This window comes from Scyliorhinus torazame, chromosome 4, assembly GCF_047496885.1.
Source record: "Scyliorhinus torazame isolate Kashiwa2021f chromosome 4, sScyTor2.1, whole genome shotgun sequence".
Classification (NCBI taxonomy): domain Eukaryota; kingdom Metazoa; phylum Chordata; class Chondrichthyes; order Carcharhiniformes; family Scyliorhinidae; genus Scyliorhinus; species Scyliorhinus torazame.
In genome coordinates, this window is record NC_092710.1 from 153568356 (window position 1) to 153588483 (window position 20128).

Consider the following 20128-nt stretch of genomic DNA (forward strand, 5'->3'; position numbering starts at 1 on the left):
CATCTGTATTGTGGAGAGAGATGGGTCTGTATGATCCACACTTTGATGGGTCTTTGACCTTTTTTGGGATCTCAGCAATGAGATCGAGGCCTGGGCCAGCGTGGGCAGCAGGGCACCCTTCGACAGTGAGTCATTGAACATCTTCCGCAGATGTGGGGACAATGCTGTTGCAAACTTTTTGTGAACGTCTACCGGGAACTCGTCTGGTTCTAGAGCCTTCCCTGACTGCATAGAATTAATGCATTCCATGATCTCATCCAGGCCCAGCGGTGCTTCCAGCCCTTGTCTCTTCCCCCGCCCCATCCCCTCTCCCCAGTATTTCCAGTCTGTCAAAGAACTGTTTCATCCCTGTGTCCCCCTCTGGGGGCTCAGAGGTGTACAGACCCTGATAAAAGTTTGCAACGGCCTCGTTAACCTTATTCGGGGCTGCCACCATCCTGCCATTCCTGTCCCTAACTTTACTATTTCTTTCATGGACGCCTACTTGCTTAGTTGATGTGCCAGCATGCGGCTGGTTTTGTCTCCATGTTCCTAGGAGGCCCCCGTGGTGTCTGGTAGCGCTGGTGGGCTGCTTTGCTCGTGGAGAGCAGGTCAAATTCCATCTGCAGCTTTTTCCAATCCGTCAGCAGTTCCTCGGTTGGTGCCGTGGAGTATCGCCGATCCACCTCTAGCATGGAGTCGATCAGCCTCTGCCTGACTGTCTTTTCTCTCTTGCTCCTAAGGGCCCTGTAAGCGATTACTTCCCCCCCGATCACAGTCTTCAGTGCCTCCCAGAATGTGGAGGGCGACATCTCCCCATTCTGGTTGCAGGTTAAACAAGTGGCTTGAGAAATTTTGTACAGAATTTTGTACAGAATTCCCTATTGGTGAGGAGGGCTGTGTCCAGCCTCCATGGGCCTGGCCCTTCTCCAACCTTACCTCCATATTATGAGGCATGTGGTTGGAGATTACGATCGCGGAGTATTTTGCTCTCACTACCCCTGGAAGCACCATTTTTCCGACGATGAAAAAGTCTATATGTGAGCAGACTTTGAGCAAGTGGGGGCAGAAGAATTATTTTTCTCTCGGGTGGCTGAACCTCCATGGGTCTGCACCCCCCATCTGCTAAATAAAGGTGTTTAGATCTCGAGCCATTTTTGTTATGGTTCTTGCCTGGGGTTGGATCTGTCCATTTTTGGCTCTTAAAGTACCCCGCATGATGACGGTTTGTGTTCGAGCAAGGTCTTGTGGATTGGGTCCGGTAGCAAGCGTGTGGACGAACTGGGTGAGCTTGGGATATTTTGGGTTGCACATTGGGGCAAGGCAAGGGTGCCTGCTTTCCCCATTGCTTTTTGCCCTGGCGATATAGCCATTGGCAATGGCGCTTAGATCTTTGAGGAGTGGAAAGGGATTATGCGGGGGAGGGGTCGAGCACAGTGTTTTGCTGTATGCGGATGACCTGCTGCTACATATTTCATACATTATGGGGATTTTGGAGGACTTTGGCCGGTTTTCTGGATACAAACTGAACATGGGAAAGAGCGAGGTTTTCCCGATTGAGACCAGGGGGCAGGAGAGGAGGTTGGGGGAGCTGCCATTCAAGGTGGTGGGGGTGAGTTTCAGGTAGCTGGGCATCAAAGTGGCGTAGGGATGGGCGCAGCTACATAAGTGGCTCAGTTGGTGGGGCAGATGAAGAGGAAATTCAAGAGGTGGGATTTGCTGCCATTGTCGTGAGTGGGATGAGTGCAGACAGTGAAGGTGACGGTGCTGCCAAAGCTCTTGTTTGTACTTCAGAATGTCCCGATCTTCGTCCCACAGAGAGAGAGAGGGGGGGGGGCAGCTGGCGTCCTTTCCCGGGTTGCCGCCCTTGGGGCTGCAGGATAAGATGCTGTCGAGGGAGGAGTTAGGGGAGGGGAAGGTAGCCGAGGTTTATAAGGAGCTGATGGACTGGGAGGGAGCCCCGATAGGAGATGTTAAACGGAAGTGGGAAGAGGAGCTGGGGGGAGAGGTGGAGGCTGGGATGTGGGAAGAGGCCCTGAGGAGGGCCAATAGGTATCATCATGTGCAAGGCTCAGACTTACTCAGTTCAAAGTAGTTCACAGGGCACATATGACGGTGGCAAGGATGAGTAGGTTCTTTGAGGGAGGGTAGGTGTGGACAGTACGTGGGGAGGCCTTAGAACCATGTCCACATGTTTTGGGTGTGTCCAAAACTGAAGGGGTGTTAGCAGGGGTTTGCGGATGTAATGTCTGCGGTGTTGGGCGTAAAGATGGACCCGGGCCCAGATGAAGCGACATTTGGGTTGTCGGAAGAACCGGGAATCCAGGAGGCGAGAGAGGCCAATGTTTTGACCTTTGCCTCCCTGATAGCCCGGAGACCGATTTTGCTTGGGTGCTGGGACCCAGAGCCACTGAAACCGGGGGTGTGGGTGAGCGACCTGGCGGAGTTCCTGAGGTTGGAAAAGATTAAGTTAGTCTGGAAAGGACAGATCATGGGGTCGCCCGGAGGTGGAAGCCGTTCATCGACGTCTTTAAGGAGGATTGAGTTGTCAGTAGAGGGAAGGGGGAAGGGGGGGATTAAAATGGGGAAGACAGGATGGGAGGAGGGGAATGGCGGGGTGCGGGGTGGTGGGGGGGTGGTGTTGGTTGTCTATCATGCTGCACAATTTTGCTTCTGCTCTTATTTGTGTGTTTGGTGTTTATATAAATGCCTTAATAAAATATTTTTGAAAAAATGACTGGAGGGTTCGGGTTGATGGGATGGTTTGTTGTTGCGCTTTGGTTGTTCTTTTGATATTTTGTATATTTATATTTTGTTGAAAAGCCTTGAATAAAGATTTTTTTTTAAAACTCCGGTTAAGACAACCATGGATGGTGTCCAAACCAAGCCAATGACATCTTCCTACTAACATTTACTGGTCTCTCACCTTTCAAAAAACATTCTGCATTTCCATTCTTCCTACCAATCTCATTTTACACTTCCACACATTTTACTCCTTCCTGCCCAGTAAATAACTTAACTGGTCTACAATTCTTTGCACCTTCTTTCCATCCTCCTCAAAGTTAACTTTCTCACGTGGCTTTGTATCATCAGCTAATTTGAATATATTACACCTAGTCCTGTCATACCAGTCTTAGAGACAAATTGTAACTAGCCAAGACCCAAACATCAATCCTTGCGGCACTCCGAGAGTTACATGCTGCAATCCTGGAAATTCGCTCTTTATTCCTGCTCTGTTTTCTGTCCATTAACTAATCCTTAATCAATACTAATATATATATAAATCGGCTCCATGAGATTTACTCTTGAGTAATAGCCTTTTGTATGGCATTGAATGCTTTCTGATAATGTAAACATTTTACATCCACTGGTTTTCCCTTTGCCTAACCTGAAAATGACACAATCAAGAAACACTAATAGATTTGTCAAATATCACTTCCTTTTCATAAACCCGTTTTGTTTCTGTCTAAACATATTTTGATTTTTCAAGTCCCTTGTGTATGTGGGGTGCGCATCAGAGGTACTTCCTTCTGCAGCGTCAGCTGCATCCTACTTTATAGCTGGATGGTTAGCCACACCTGCTCTCACTTATAGCTCCTCATAGCTGTTAGCGTATGGCAGCAACCACACTTCAGTAACTGTGTCAGAATGCAAGTCAAACCAGGTCAGGGTAGCACGCAGGTGCCCATATGTGAGGGAGAATACCTATCTGCAGCAATCCTTTTTCAATGCAAAAAATGACTGCCTTGGCGGAATGCCGCAGAGGAAATTATATTCCTGTACTGGTATTGAAAGTACTGCAGCACAGATAAATGGGCAGCTGTAAGGGTGATCGCCAAGAGCACAGAAGGTCCTGCTGATCATTCACTGCAGTCAACCACATCTCCAGTTCTCTTGCCATTGGGAACAAATGTGCAAGACAGAGAGCGTGGAGCTAGCCACGTGCAACCCATTAGTACTCTACCCAACTCACATGCAGATGTTACTTGTGCATACCTTACCAGCTCCTTCACACACACCCCTTTGTATCCTAGAATACACTCCTTTAATATTCACCCACAAACTACAGTATATTATAGGTCAGACAAAAAGAAGAAGAAACGCAAACTCTACTCAGCTTCTTGGAACATAAAGATTGTATTTGATAAGCACAATAGTTCCCAACCCCAATGCAGAACTGCTTTGGTTGGCAGGGAGCTATCACAATACAATATTGATATTGCTGCTTTAAGCGAAACCTTCCTAGCAGATGAGAGTCATTTAACAGAGATATCCCCACAGTATACATTCTTCTGGATAGGAAAATCAAAGTGAGAGAGACTATTGGCTTTGCTATCTTGTCTGACATCACAACATGTTCAGATACTCTGTAGAGGGACATAAAGGATTGTCTCATAGTTCTATGCCCACCTCTCAAGGACAACAATTATTCGACAAACACCAGCGCATACACCCCAACAATGACCAATCCTGAGGATATCAAGGACAAATTCTATGAGCTATTGCAAACACTCCATGGAAGAATAAGCCGATTATGATGGGGGCTTCAATGCAAGAGTAGGATGCCTTGGGATGGTGTCCTGGGGAGTCAAGGTGTGGGGAAGTGCAAAAGCAATGGCATTCTTCTTCTGAAACTTTGCACCCGCTGGAATGTGTCAATCACCGACACCATGTTTAGACAGACGACAAAGTACAAAAACACTTGGATGCACCCAAGATCTAAACACTGGCATCAGATTGATTTGATCATCACCCAGCAGGGTAATATAAAAGATGTTATGATCACGAAGATCAACATACATTGACTTCTGAGAAAGCTAGATGTACACAAACTGGCATCTGCAGAGTGCTGCAAACAATTCGAGGTCAGACCTGAGGAACAACTGTCCTCAGAAGAAATGTTGAAGTGACCACGGTCGATCTTCAAGTCAACAATACTGGAACCTGCCAATGATGTCCTAGGAACAAGGAAAAGAAACCACCAAGATTGGTTTAATAAAAATGATGATCAGGTTAAGCAGCTTCTGCAGGAGAAAAATACCTCAGGGTTGGGAAACCAACGTATATCTGCTGCTACGAAACCACATCAGGAGAGCAAAAACAGAGCGGAATAGTTGCACAGTGGGTAGCACTGCTGTCTCACGGCGCCAAGGACCCGGGTTTGAATCCCGGCCCTGGGTCACTGTCCGTGTGGAGTTTTCACATTCTCCCCATGTTTGCGTGGGTTTCACCCCCACAACCCAAAAGATGTGCAGGTTAGGTGGATTGGCCACGCTAAATTGCCCCTCAATTGAAAAAAATGAATGGGGTACTTCAATTTTTTTTTAAATGTAAAAAGGAGAGCAAAAGCAACCTCCAACAGAAGCTGTACAGATGCATGATGGGCCAAACAAGCTAAAGAGTTTCCAGTCTATGATGATTAACATGAGGAATTTCTATCAAGCCCGAAGGGCTTTTATTTTTATTCGTTCAGGGGATGTGGGCGTCGCTGGCTGGGCCAGCATTTGCTGCCCATCCTTAATTGCCCTTGAACTGAGAGGCCCACTTGGGCATTTAAGAGTCAACCACATTGCTGTGGGTCTGGAGTCATATGTAGGCCAGACCAGGTAAGGACAGCAGATTTCCCTAAAGGACTTTAGTGATGGGTTTTTACAACAATCGACAATGGTTTCATGGTCATGGACTTCTGGTGGCGGCAATGAGTGAGTGAGCCGCACATTCGGGGGTTCTCACTCCAGCGGGATTTGAGGACCTGGTTCCCCGGTTTTGCGGGGCTGCGGAGCGCTGGAAAGACGGCCACGGAGGTGTTGAGGAACGGGCAGAGCTGCATGGAACTGCGGGAGAGCAGAAAGCAGCGCAAACGGGAGAGGAAGGGACAAAGACAAGGTGCAGGGGAAGCTGACCCAGGAGCAAAGATGGCGGACCCGCGGGCCTCGGACCCGGCGATCCAGCAGGCGCTGGAAAACATGCTGCAGGTGATAAAGAGCAGTTTTGAGACGTTGAAGCAGGATAACTTGGACCCACTTCAGAAGGCAGTGGATCAGCTGAACCAGAGACTGGATGCCCAGGACGAAAAAGTTAAGGAGCTGGGGAGGTGGTGGAGGAGCAGGTGGACGCACAGCCGATTGCTGCGCTAGAAGTTGACGGGTGGAAGGAGAGACAGAGAAGACTGCTGGACAGAGTAGAGGAGATGGAAAATAGAGCCCATGGACAAAATCTGAGGATCATCGGCCTCCCGGAGGGGACTGATGCCACAGCGTTCGTGGTGGACCTGTTGATGCAGCTGATGGGGGCTGAAGTCTGTCCGCGACCGCCGGAGCTGGAGGGGGCACACAGAGTACAGGCGAGACAGGTGCATCCGCCCCCCCCCCCCCCCCCCCCCCCCCCGTCCGATGGTGATTAGGTTCCACAGGTTTGTGGAGAAGGAGCGGGTGCTGCAGTGGGCTAAGAGCGCTAAGAGCAGCACGTGGAATAACAGTGTCCTTCGCATTTACCAGGACCTAAGCCAGGAGGTGGCCAGGCGGCAAGCAGCCTTTAAACAAGTTAAGGAGATGTTGTTCAAAAAGCACGTGAAATTTGGTCTGCTCTTCCCGGCTTGTCTTTGGGTTACGCATCAGGGCCAACACCACTACTTCTCCGAGCCCGAAGAAGCGATGGACTTTGTGAGGGATCAGGGGCTGGTCTCGAAAAAAGTACCCACGGACGCACGCTAGGGTCCGGGAATTACTGGTTGAAGGGACGCCTACTGTGCCTGGACTGCTGGTCGACTGTTTACTGCTTTAAAGGTGCCCTGTGTATTTTCTTTTGTGGGCAGTTTTTGCCTGTGGGGGCCTCCCCCACCTCTCGAATGGTCTTTTTCCTTGTATTGCGGTGTTATATATTTCCTTTTTTTTTCTTTTTGGTGCTCAGAAAGGGACGTGGGTTAACACTTTTCTGTGTACACAGCTGGAACTGTGTTGTACCTGGAGCAGCCTCGCGGTGCTGATTGATGTTTACATCTTGTTTGATCTTTCCCATCTTAGTGAGACTGCTCCAGTGGGTCGGAGTGGGGGCTGGTGTGCTGGGGAGTGGGGAGATGAGGTCGGGTAAACAATGGGAGTGAGACAAGGGGGCGCCGGAGCGATGAGTCACCGGGCTAGCAGATTGGCTAGTCGAGGGAGTCAGGTGGGGGGGGGGGAGAATACAGCCAGTGAATGGCAGGGGTGGGGTTATTGGGGGATGTTGCTAGGGGGGGAGTTATTTTGCTGACGTGGGGAGGATCTGAAGTAGGTAATGGAAAGGAGGTCAGGGGTGGAGGCAGCCAAGCGGCGAGCCAGGAATGGCGCGGCGCAGGGGCTGGGGGCGGGCCCAAGAAAGGTTATGGCTGATCAGCGGGGTGGGGGGTTGTGCCCCCTAACCAGGCTGATCACCTGGAATGTCAGGGGACTAAATGGACCAGTTAAAAGGGCACCTGTGTTCGCGCATTTGCAGGCTCTAAAGGCGGACGTAATTATGTTCCAGGAGACACATCTGAAAGTGTCTGACCAGACTAGGCCAAGGAAGGGCTGGATCAGCCAGGTCTTCCACTCGGACTTGGAGTCTAAGTCCAGGGGGGTAGCAATTATGATCAATAAGTGGGTTCAATTTGAGGCGGAGGGCGTACTCGCAGACGGCGGGGGCAGATTCCTTATGGTTAGGGGCAAGCTGGAGGGGAGAAGAGTGGTGCTGGTGAACATATATGCGCCGAACTGGGACGACGTTGACTTTATTAAAAGAGTGCTGGGGAAGATCCCGGACCTAGACTCACGTAAGTTGATAATGGGGGGGGGACTTTAATACGGTCCTTGACCCGGGGTTGGACCGGTCATGTCCCAGAACGGGCAGTTCCCAGCAATGGCAAGGGAGCTGAAAGAGTTCATGGAGCAAATGGGGGCTGTGGACCCCATGGAGAGCCAGACAGCCGACGGGAAGGGGCTACTCGTTTTATTCGCACGTTCATAAAGTATATTCTAGGATTGAATTTTTTATCTTGAGCAGGGACTGTGTAGGGGAGGTAAATAATACGGAATACTCGGCAATCACTATCTCGGACCATGCCCCGCACTGGGTGGACCTGCAGGTCGGGGGGGTGAATTACCAACGCCCGCAATGGAGGTTAGACGTAGGACTGTTGTCGGAGGAGGGGATATGTGAGAGACTGCGGAAGTGTATGCAAAATTACTTGCAGGTGAACGATACGGGGGAGGTTTCAGCAGCGACCCTGTGGGAGGCGCTGAAGGCAGTAGTGAGGGGGGGAGCTGACCTCAATTCGGGCTCACAAGGTCGGGGCGGACAGAACAGAAACGGACAGGTTGGTTAGGGAAATTCACCGGATAGATGAGGAGCATGCGGGGTCCCCGGGGGAGGACCTACTCAGGGAGAGACTTAGGTTGCAGGCGGAACTGGGGGTGCTATCCACGAGTAGGGCCGTGGAACAACTTAGGAAGGTGAGGGGAGTGGTGTATGAGCATGGGGAGAAGGCCAGCAGGTTGCTAGCGCAGCAACTGGGGCAGCACGGTAGCATTGTGGATAGCACAATTGCTTCACAGCTCCAGGGTCCCAGGTTCGATTCCGGCTTGGGTCACTGTCTGTGCGGAGTCTGCACATCCTCCCCGTGTGTGCGTGGGTTTCCTCCGGGTGCTCCGGTTTCCTCCCACAGTCCAAAGATGTGCAGGTTAGGTGGATTGGCCATGATAAATTGCCCTTAGTGTCCGTAATTGACCTTAGGGTTGGGTGGGGTTACTGGGATATGGGGATAGGGTGGAGGTGTGGACCTTGGGTAGGGTGCTCTTTCCAAGAGCCGGTGCAGACTCGATGGACCGAATGGCCTCCTTCTGCACTGTAAATTCTATGATAACTCAGGAAGAGGGAGGCAGCCAGGGAAATAAGTAGAGTGGTTGATATGGGGGGGGGGGGGGGGGGGAGAACAGAGTGGAGGACCCGGCAGGACTGAATAAGGTATTTCGGGACTTTTATAGTAAGCTGTACACTTCAGAACCCACGGAAGAGCCGGAGGAGATGAAAAGGTTCCTGGATGGACTAACCTTCCCAAAAGTAGGCAGGGGACTAGTGGACGGGTTGGGGGCCCCGATTAGAGCGGAGGAGGTATTGGGGGGCCTAAAGGCCATGCAGTCGGGGAAAGCCCCGGGACCGGATGAATACCCAGTAGAGTTTTACAAGAAGATCTCGAAGATAGTGGGACCGGTCATGACAAGGGTTTTTAATGAGGCAAGGGACAGAGGGACCCTGCCACCGACGATGTCGCAAGCCACCATCTTGCTGATACTAAAGCGGGACAAGGACCCGGAATCCTGCGGGTCATACAGGCCAATCTCCCTGATCAATGTGGATGCCAAGCTCCTGGCCAAGGTCCTGGTGAATAGAATTGAGGACTGCGTACCGGAGGTGATTGGGGACGATCAGGCAGGGTTTGTGAAAGGCAGGCAGCTGACAGCTAACTTGAGAAGATTGCTTAATGTGATCATGATGCCCCCGACGGGCAAGGAGGTGGAGGTAGTGGTGGTAATGGACACTAAGAAGGCCTTCGACCGGGTGGAGTGGGAGGTGCTTGGACGGTTTGGTTCGGGGAGGGACTGGTTAATTGGGTCAGACTATTGTACCAGGCCCCAAAAGCTAGCGTTAGGACAAACAGGATAATGTCAGATTATTTCAGACTACACCGCGGGACCAGACAGGGGTGCCCACTCTCCCCGTTGCTGTTCGCGCTGGCCATAGAACCGTTGGCGATGGCGTTGAGCTGCAAAAGGGTGGAAGGGAATGATTAGGGGGGGGGTGGAGCATAGGGTCTCTCTCTATGCGGATGACCTGCTCCTGTACGTGTCGGACCCGCTAGCCGGGATGGACAATATACTGGAAACATTGAGGAAGTTTGGCCGGTTCTCAGGGTACAAATTAAATATGGCCAAGAGTGAGATGTTTGTAGTGCAGGCAAGGGGCCAGGAGAATAGACTGAAGGAGCTGCCATTTAGGCTGGTTGGGGAAAGTGTCCGGCACTTGGGGATACAGGTGGCACGAGACTAGGGCAGGCTGCATAAGTTAAATTTGACTAGGGTGGTGGAACAAATGAAGAAGGAGTTTCGGAGATGGGATGCACTCCCGCTGTCCTGGCGGGGAGGGTGCATACTGTAAAGATGACAATCCTCCCTAGATTCCTGTTCATCTTCCAGTGCCTCCTGATCTTTATCCCACAGTCCTTCTTTAAAAGGACTGGCAAAATCATCATGAGCTTTGTCTGGGCGGGAAGATCCCCGCGGGTGTAGAAGGCGATGCTTGAAAGGAGCCGCAGCGAGGGGGGATTGGCATTGCCGAGTCTGATCAACTACTACTGGGCGGCTAACATAGCCATGATAAGGAAGTGAATGGTGGGTACGGGGTCTATCTGGGAGCGAGTGGAGGCGGCTTCGTGCAGGGGCACCAGTTTGGCAGCCCTGGTCACGGCTCCCCTACCGCTGTCGCCGGCCAGGTACTCCACCAGCCCGGTAGTGGGGGCAGCCCGGCGGACATGGGGGCAGTGGAGGAGGCATGTGGGGGGGGGGGGTGCGTCTGTTTGGGCTCCAATATGTGATAACCATCGATTCGCCCCTGGGAACATGGATGGAGGGTTTCGAACATGGCGGCGGGCAGGGGTGGGGAGGGTGGGCGATATGTTCCTGGAGGGGAACTTTGCGAGTTTGAGGGGCTTGGAGGAGAAATGTGGGCTGGTATGGGGAAATGACTTTAGGTACTTACAGATGCGGGACTTTGTACGCAGACAGGTGCCATCCTTCCCACGCCTCCCGCCAATAGGGATCCATGACAGAATAGTCTCTAGAGGAGAAGGAGGAGCGGGTAGAGTCTTGGATATCTACAAGGTGCTCATGAAGGGGGAAGAGTCCCAGACGGAGGAACTGAAACTCAAATGGGAGGAGTTTGGCAGGGAGATGGAGGATGGGCTGTGGGCGGAAGCTCTGAGTAGGGTAAATTCAACCACAACATGTGCCAGGCTCGGCCTGATTCAATTTAAGGTCGTTCACCGGGCCCACATGACGGTGGCTCGGACGAGCAAATTCTTTGGGGTAGAGGACAAGTGCGCTAGATGCGCGGGAGGACCAGCGAACCATGTTCACATGTTTTGGGCATGTCCTAAGCTTAGGGGGTACTGGGAGGGATTTGCGGGGGTCATGTCCCGGGTGCTGAAAACAAGGGTGCGATGAGTCCAGGGGTGGCAATTTTCGGGGTTTCGGAAGAACCGGGAGTCCAGGGGGAGAAAGAGGCAGGTGTTCTGGCATTTGCTTCCCTGATAGCCCGGCGGCGGATACTCCTGGCATGGAGGCACTCAAAACCCCCGAAGACCGAACTATGGCTTTCGGACATGTCAAGTTTTCTGGGTATGGAAAAAAATTAAGTTCTCCTTGAGGGGATCTGTACTGGGGTTCGCCCGAAGGTGGCGACCATTCATCGACTTCTTCGCGGGAGAGTGAACGTCAGAAAGGGGGGGGGGGGAAGAGGAAGAGGGGGGAGATTAGGGTACAGTAGGAGGGATAAATAGGCGGGTAGTGTTTAGGGGGAGGAGCGGTATGGTTTGATTGAAGTAGTGGTTTTATATTGATGGTTTTATGTTGATGTTTGCACATTTCTGTTAGCTGTAACTGTTTACAATGCCCCAAAAATACCTCAATAAAATTGTTTGTTAAAAAAAATGGTTCCATGGTCATCATTAGACATTTAATTCCAGATTTTTCTTGAATTCACCATCTGCCGTGGTGGGATTTGAACCTGGCTCCCTGATCATTATCCTGGGTCTCTGGATTACTAGCCCAGTGACAATACCACTACACCACTGCCTCCCCATATATAGTTCGCCCTCACCCGGCTACGCATTTATTCTCAGAACTGATGAGGAATCTCTCCTAACAGAAAAGGCAGTTTTCAAAGCGCACTGGGCGTAGTATTTTAGGGCCTATTTAAGCACCCATCCACGGTAAATGGGGTAGCTGTAGACAAGCTTCCCGACTGGCTCAAATGCGAAAACCTGGACAACAAATCCTTTGATGTGGAGATCGACAAATCCATCAGGTCCCAACCCTCAAGGAAAGCTCCAGACTCAGCCAAGATCCCCGGAGAATTTTCCAAATCTGGGGACTCCGACTAGCCAATAAACTCACACAATTATATCACGGATTTTGGGATCAACAAAGCATTCCTCAGGAGTTCAAGTATGATATGATTGTTCCCATGTATAAAGGAGCAAAGGAAAAGGGTGAAAATCTGGGTGTGACAACCACAGAGGAGTATCACTGCTTGTGTTAGCTGGTATGATTCCAGCAGAGGTTCTATTCAACAGTCTGGTGAGTCACATAGCAGAACATGTGCTGCTCGAAAGTCAAAGTGGGATCAGGAAAGTTAGAGGCACTTGCAGCATGATCTTCACCCTTTTGCAAATATAAAAAATATACACTGAATGACAAATGCGATTCTGATCCTTCTTTGTTGACCTGACAAAGGCCTTCAGCATGGTAAACTAAGAGGTCTTGTGGGAAGTCTTGGCCAAACATAGAAGTCCTAATAGAACTGTCAAATTGTTAAACGAGTTTCATGATGGAATGATGGCCAGGGTGACTGACTTAGGGAATACACTGACCCCTTTGACATACCCAGTGGTGTGAAACAAGAGTGTGTGTCGTCACCCCTGCGCTCTCCAATATATTCTTTGCTATTGTACTTTCTGGGGCATTTGAAGAAAACGTTGATGGAATATACATTCAATTCAGAACAGATGACAATCTCTTCAACCTAAGATATTGAAAACGAAGATATCAGAGATGATGGTATGGGAATGTTGTCGATGGATAATTATGCCCTTGTGCACACTGTGAGCAGTTTTCAAAGGGACATGCTGTTTTTCAAAGGTTGCAATATGGGCTAACCATCAGCTTGAGGAATACAGGGATACTCCACCAACCACTACCAAATTCTGACTTTACCCTACCTGTCATAATATACACCAGTATATCATGGTGCAGACACACACACACACACTGATGGACATGCAGTGGGACCAATCAGCATACACAACACCGCAGCCAATCACCAGTGAGAGCACACGCACTATAAAGACAGGGGACAGGAGAGTTCCCGCTCATTCTAGGAGCAGCCAGCTCGGAGCACAAGAGCTCACAGCCTGCAACACAGACATTCACCATGTGCTGAGTGCATCACCTGGTTAGGACTAGGCAAGGAACAACAGTTAAAGCTGGTATTGCATTTACCCACAGTTCAAGTATGTTAATATAGTTCACCTTATAATAAAATAGAGTTGCACCACTTCCAGTGTTGGTGACCTGTTTGTGATCCAGAACACCCAACACATCATGGTACCAGGAGTGCACAACACAAGGCGATGTATGACGCTCGGGCGACTTATCTCCCTGCTCTGGTGCCGGATGACAACGTACGCATCCATCTTCCGGAGGGTGGCTGGTCTGCAACTGCTGTGGTTCTTTGGCAGGTGTCTCCCCGCTCGTTTCTGGTTCGTCGGCCAGATGGTTCCATTCGCCGTAGCAATCAGCGTGCCCTTCGTCTCGTTCCACGCTCGCTACGTGATCCTCCACCGGTGCCACGCCCTCCTGTTGTCCCCAACCTGGACTATGTACAGATTCCGAATACTCTGCATCCTCCTCACTCTGCTGTGGCCCAGCCCATTCCTCAGCGGGTGGCTCCTGACCCACCCGTGAGGCGGTCAACCAGAATTCATCGCCCACCTCAGAGACTTGACTTACGAGTTTTACAATGTTGGACTCTTTGATCTGTTCTGTTATCCTGTTTCATCGTTCCAGTAGTTTGTATATAATGTTCATTTCGTTGTTGGTGTGACACCCTATTTCTCGGCACCAGGCACCTTCCCGTGTAAATAGATTAGCCTCATGTACATAGTCATGTAAATAACACGCACACACATAGTCAGGTACATTCATTACACAATATTTATTGTCACGGAGGCACATATTCTTTATATAAAAAGGGGATGTCATAATATACACCAGTATATCATGGTGCAGACACACACACACACTGATGGACATGCAGTGGGACCAATCAGCATACAACACCGCAGCCAATCACCAGTGAGAGCACACGCACGACAAAGACAGGGGACAGGAGAGTTCCCGCTCATTCTAGTAGCAGCCAGCTGGGAGCACAGAGCTCACAGCCTGCAACACAGACATTCACCATGTGCTGAGTGCATTACCTGGTTAGGACTAGGCAAGGGTCAACAGTTAAAGCTGGTATTGCATTTACCCACAGTTCAAGTATGTTAATATAGTTCACCTTATAATAAAATAGAGTTGCACCACTTCCAGTGTTGGTGAACTGTTTGTGATCCAGAACACCCAACACATCACCATCTACTGTGACTATCAATGGCAGAACTCGGAAGGCTGTCGATAACTTCCTCTATCTCGGAAGCACATTCTCGGGAAATGTTTGCATTGACAGTTTGGTCGGAAATAGAATTTGCATGTTTATGCAAGAGACTGTGAATGAAACGAAGTATCAATCACTTATGTCTGTTCATTCTGTCCCTTCCTGCCACACTCTGGTGTCATTGCCCACGTCACTCCCCTCCCTACACTATTGCCACCCTTCCTCTTTAACTTTGCAAATCTCCCCTCCTCACTATATTGGCATGTTACAAAAAGCTGCAGTTGATTTGAGTGCAGTGCACGTACATCTGCCCAATCCACCAGTACTGAGAGTTACACGGTATCATTATTTTGCAAAGTCCTTTTCATAAGGTGCTGCCCTTGCTGAAAGCCCAAGGAGGCGGATGTCAGGAAGGAAGCGAGCAGAGGAGCATCCACACTCGACCCGGTCCCGCCCGGTTTTGCAGCCGAGTACGTGTCGCGCGCACGACGTCAATATTCATTTCGAGGCGTATCCGGAAAAGCGCCTTGTATTTATTTAAATATTTATTTCAGCCAGGGCAAGAAAGCGGCAGCAGGCGGGAAGATGCAGCCGGATTCGGCGCTGCTGCTGCTCTTCGCCAATGTCAGCACCCTGGCTGTGTGCATGGTGCTCAAGTTGCCGCAAATATTCACAGTCGTCGCAGCAAAAAATGCCCGTGGACTGAGCGTCCGGAGCCTGATCCTGGAACTGACCGGGTGAGTGACAGGTCGGGAGCGCGCGGCGCAGGGGGCTGACTGACAGGCGGCAGGTAATCGACAGGCGGCAGGTGATTGACAGGCAGCAGTGAGTGATTGACAGGTGGGGTGTCATTAACAGGTAGCAGTGGGTGATTGACAGGAGGTAGTGGGCGATGTACAGGCGGGATGTGTGATTGACAGGCAGCAGGTAATTGACAGGCGGCAGTGAGTGATGTACAAGCAGGGATGTGATTGACAGGCAGCAGGTAATGGACAGGCAGCAGGTGATTGACAGGCTGGGATGATTGATAGGCAGCAGTGGGTGATTGACAGACTGCAGGTGATTGATAGGCAGTGAGTGATTGACAGGCAGCAGTGGGTGATAGGCAGGGTATGATAGACAGGCAGCAGCTAATTGACACACAGCAGGTGATTGACAGGCAGCAGTGGGTGATTGACAGGCAGTAGGTCACCAGTCAACAGTTCGAGTAAACAGGAACACTTAGAAGCTACTCTGAAACATCTATAAAACCATAACCTCTGAGTTAAAAAGGGAAAGTGTGACTTTTTCAAGATACCCATAAATTATTTGGGCCACATCATCGATACAGATGGCTTACACAAGGAACCAAAAAGATGACAGCAATCTTAGAAGCACCATGTCCTCAAACTGTGATACAACTTCACATTTTTAGGATTGGTCAATTGTTATGGTAAATTCATGCCAAATTTAGCTTCATGCCAAATTTAGCAACATGATTGAAGCCTTTACACACTTTGTTATGTGCCAAACAGGTATGGCGCTGGTTAGAAGAATGCAAAAGTGCATACGGTCATGACCCCATGATCTAGTGCACGATCAATTCCACCCCCACTTGACCCAGAGGCGCAACACAAGTGAAATTAGAATGATTTTAAAATACCTGAGGACCTTGGTTGTGCCCAATAAACTGCAGTCAACATGTTTATAAAAATTAAACACAAGTAATCTTTTATTATGTACAGTATTATAATTAAACTGACAAAAATGTATCCAACTACCTAAACTCCTTTCTCAGCCACCTTTCTAACTACCCCCCAATTCTATATATATATATATATACACACACACAGACAAACAACACAGAGGGAAAGAAAATATTAATAAAAGGAAAAGGCAAAAGAATCTAGGATGGCTTCCAGTTAACATCTTTCTAGAGTTCAAGCTTCGGTACTTCTTCCTTCTAGGTTTGAGATGTTTTTTTTCTGGTAAGGTTGTCTACATTCTCAGTAGATTCAAGATTATTTCAAGTTTATAGTAAAGTTGTGCCAGACACCTACAAGTTTTAGAACAAGAAAGCAGTTCTTTACTTCAGCAGCGAGCGAGAGAGACTGTCCTCTTCACTTTCAAGGTCTAATCACTTCTGCCCAGCTCTCTCCGAAGCATCACACAGGAACTAATCGCTGATTGTTAACAAGCAGAACACTGTCTTGGCCAATCCACAGGTTGCCAGTGAGTCAATCGAACTGACTTCCTCCCAAGCTGGTCTTAAGATTTACTCGGCGCCGACAAGTCTGCTTTCCAAAATACAAAACAGGGAACACACCTCGAACTAGGAGGCTGCTTCAGCTTGAGTCCTCTGCTTAAAGGCACATTCCAATTATGGGACCAAAAATAATGAAAGAAAAGAATATGGAAACAAAGGAAATAAGCAGGAAGCACTCTTACAATTCAGTGAGATAAAAGATGCCTTACAGAAGTCAGAGCTGTTGGTTCACTCCAAGCTGAAGTTACACCTTAATTCTGATGGGTCATCCTATGGGGTTGTCTGACACATAATATCTTCAGGGGAAGGACGACCGATAGCATTTGCTTCATGCACTCTTACTAGCACAGAAATGAATTACTCTCAGCTAGAAAAGCTCAGGCTTTGAGCATCATTTTCAGGGTAAGAATATTCCACCATTACCTTTACTCTTGTGATGGATCATGGACCCTTGATGACAAACTATGGGCCTTATAAAGGTATTCCTTCTTTAGCAGCTAGTAGGTTACCAAGATGGTCTTTGACATTGTGGGCACTCACATATGAGATCCAATATTGCAAGTCAAAGCAACATGCAAATGCCGATGTTGTGTCAAGATTGTCGCTACAACTCAAGCATGACTCAGAAGTACAGTTGGTCAATGTCTGTATTCTCACTCATGGATATGGTATCTGTGACTTCATCTCAAGTTTAGAGATTTATAAGAACCGATCCTGTGATGGGGAAGGTGATGGGCATGGTCCAAAAAGGAACAATGTCAGACATTCATCAAAAAAGATCCATACCTCAAACCCTGCATCACACGAAGACTTGAGTTGACAGTTGACAATGGACTTTTATTATGTGGATTAACCATCGCTAAATCTCCCACAATCAACATCCTGGGGGTTACCATTGATCAGAAACTGAAGTGGATTAGACACAGTAAAACTGTGGCTACCAGGCCAGGTCAAAGGCGAGGAATCCTACAGCGAATAACCCACCTCCTGACGACCCCCCCCCCCCCCCCCCCAAAAAAAAAGCCTGTCCACCAACAAGGCACAAGTTAGGATTGTAATAGAATATTCTCTGCCTGGATAAGTGCAGCTCCAACAACACTCAAGAAACTCAACACCATCCAGGACAAAGCAGCCCGCTTGATTGCACCCCCTTCCACAAACATTCAAACCCTCCACCACCGATGAACAGTGGCAGCTGTGTGTACCATCTACAAGGTGCACTGCAGTAACTCACCAAGGTTCCTTAGACAACTCCTTCCAAACCCACGATCACTACCATCTAGAAGGACAAGAGCAGCAGATACCTGGGAGCCCCACCACCACAACAACGGATTGCCAAGAGAGAACAGAACTGTAAAAAGCGAGTTATCCAATCAAGGAGAGCAAGTGCTCGCCAGAAGCTACACCACCAATGAGAAATGGGTACCTGCTGTGCTCCTTGCAAAGACAGTCTAATATCATACACCGTGTAGATGATTACTGAAAGAGTTTGGCGAAGTCATACTGACCTGCTACTAGCTTCACAAAGTGAAATCACTGAAATTTCTTAAGAAGTATTTCCCCTGGAAAATTTAGAAGGCGGTACTTCAGAACAGAGCCTGAACACAGAGACAAATGCAGAGTTCCTCCTTCTGTGGACTTTCCAATACCTTTACAGATGGACACTGGAATAACTTCCCGGGAGGTACCACCTACTGACGTTTCCAAGGACATTTCCAAGGTCGAGAGTAACTAGGTTCCAGAACGTTAAATACAACCCACAAAGGAATACCATCCACCTGAGAGGCTGTCTTATTAAGTTGTGTGTGTGCATATATCTATATATATATATAGAGATAATGCACAAGTGGGTCTGTTGTGATGCCAGCAGTGAATGTTTGCATGGACTTCAGTTCTCCAACTTAAATTGTTTGAGCAATATCCAGAATAAAATCTCTCATTGTGTCTGAAAGAGTCTAGAGTGTAGACCCTCCCATACCTTTTCTCTTTGCGGCAAACTCAAAGATATAACACTTTTGAAAATGTAAACACAGTAGATCCACCAGTTCCCCTTTATCCACAGCATATGTTACTACTTCAAAGAGCTCCAATGAGTTTGTTAAACATGATTTCCCTTTCACAAAACCATGTTGGCTGTGCCTGATTATTTTTCATTTATCTAAGTGCCCTGCTTTAACGTCTCTAATAAAAGCTTCTAACGTTTTCCTATGACAGACATTGAGGACACCCTCCATCGTGTTGCTTGCCACTACCACCGTGCTAAATGGGATAGACTTCGAACAGATCTACCAACTCAAGACTCGGCAGCCATGAGGCGCTGTATTCATCAGCAGCAGCAGAATTCTATTCAACCACAATCTGTAACCTCATGGCCCGGCATATCCCCCACTCTACCATTACCACCAAACCAGAGGATCAACCCTGGTTCAATGAAGAATGCACAACCCTGGTTCAATGAAGAATGCAGGAGAGCGTGCCAGGAGCAACATCAGGCATATTAAAAAATGAGGTGTCAACCTGGTGAAGCTACAACTTAGGACTACTTGTGCGTCAAACAGCATAAGCAGCAAGTAAAAGACAGAGCTAAGCAATTCCACAATGAACGCTCGGCAGTCCCGCCACATCCAGCCGTGAATTGTGGTGCACAATTAAACAACTCACTGAAGGATGAGGCTCCGCAAATATCCACATCCTCAATGATGGAGGAGCAAAAGACAAGGCTGAGGCATTCGCAACAACTTCAGCCAGAAATGCCAAGTGGATGATCCATCTCGGTCTCCTCTGGGGTTCCCCAGCATCACCGATGTAAAACGTAGCCAATATGATTTACTCCACGTGATATCAAGAAACTGCTGAAGGCACTGGAGTCTGCAAAGGCTATGGGCCCTGACAATATTCCGGCAATAGTACTTAAGACTTGTGCCCCAGAACTTGCCGCACCCTTAGCCAAGCTCTTCCAGTACAGCTATAATACTGGCATGTACCCGGCAATGTGGAAAATTGCCCAGGTGTGTCCTGTACACAAGAAAGGTCATTCCAACCTAGCCAATTACCGCCCTATCAGTCTGCTCTCCATCATCAGCAAAGTGATGGAAGGAATCACCAACAGCGCTGTCAAGTGGCGCTTACTCAGCAATAACCTGCTCATTGATGCTCAGTTTAGGTTCCGCGAGGGTCACTCGGCTCCTGACTTCATTGCAGCCTTGGTTCAAACATGGACAAAAGAGCTGAATGCCAGGGGTGAAGTGAGTGTGACTGCCCTTGACATCAAGGCAGCATTTGACCGAGTATGGCATCAAGGAGCCTTAGCTAAACTGGAGTCAATGGGAATCGGGGGAGGGGGGGAACTCTCCGCTGGTTGGAGTCATACCTGGCACAAAGGAAGATGGTTGTGGTGGTTGGAGGTCAATCATCTCACTCCAGGACATCACTGCAGGAGTTCCTCAGGATAGTGTCCTAGGC

The 20128-nt window shown here is 49.0% G+C and overlaps 1 protein-coding gene across 1 annotated transcript in view; it reads left to right on the forward strand.

Moving 5' to 3' along the window:
- Nucleotides 1-14934: 14934 nt before the first annotated feature.
- slc66a3 (solute carrier family 66 member 3) overlaps nucleotides 14935-20128 on the forward strand; it is a 65000-nt gene continuing 59806 nt past the window's right edge. Inside the window, exon 1 of the mRNA XM_072498787.1 lies at nucleotides 14935-15158. Within this exon, the coding sequence (XP_072354888.1) occupies nucleotides 15007-15158 (152 nt within the window). The 5' untranslated portion in view covers nucleotides 14935-15006. The remainder of the gene's footprint in view (nucleotides 15159-20128) is intronic.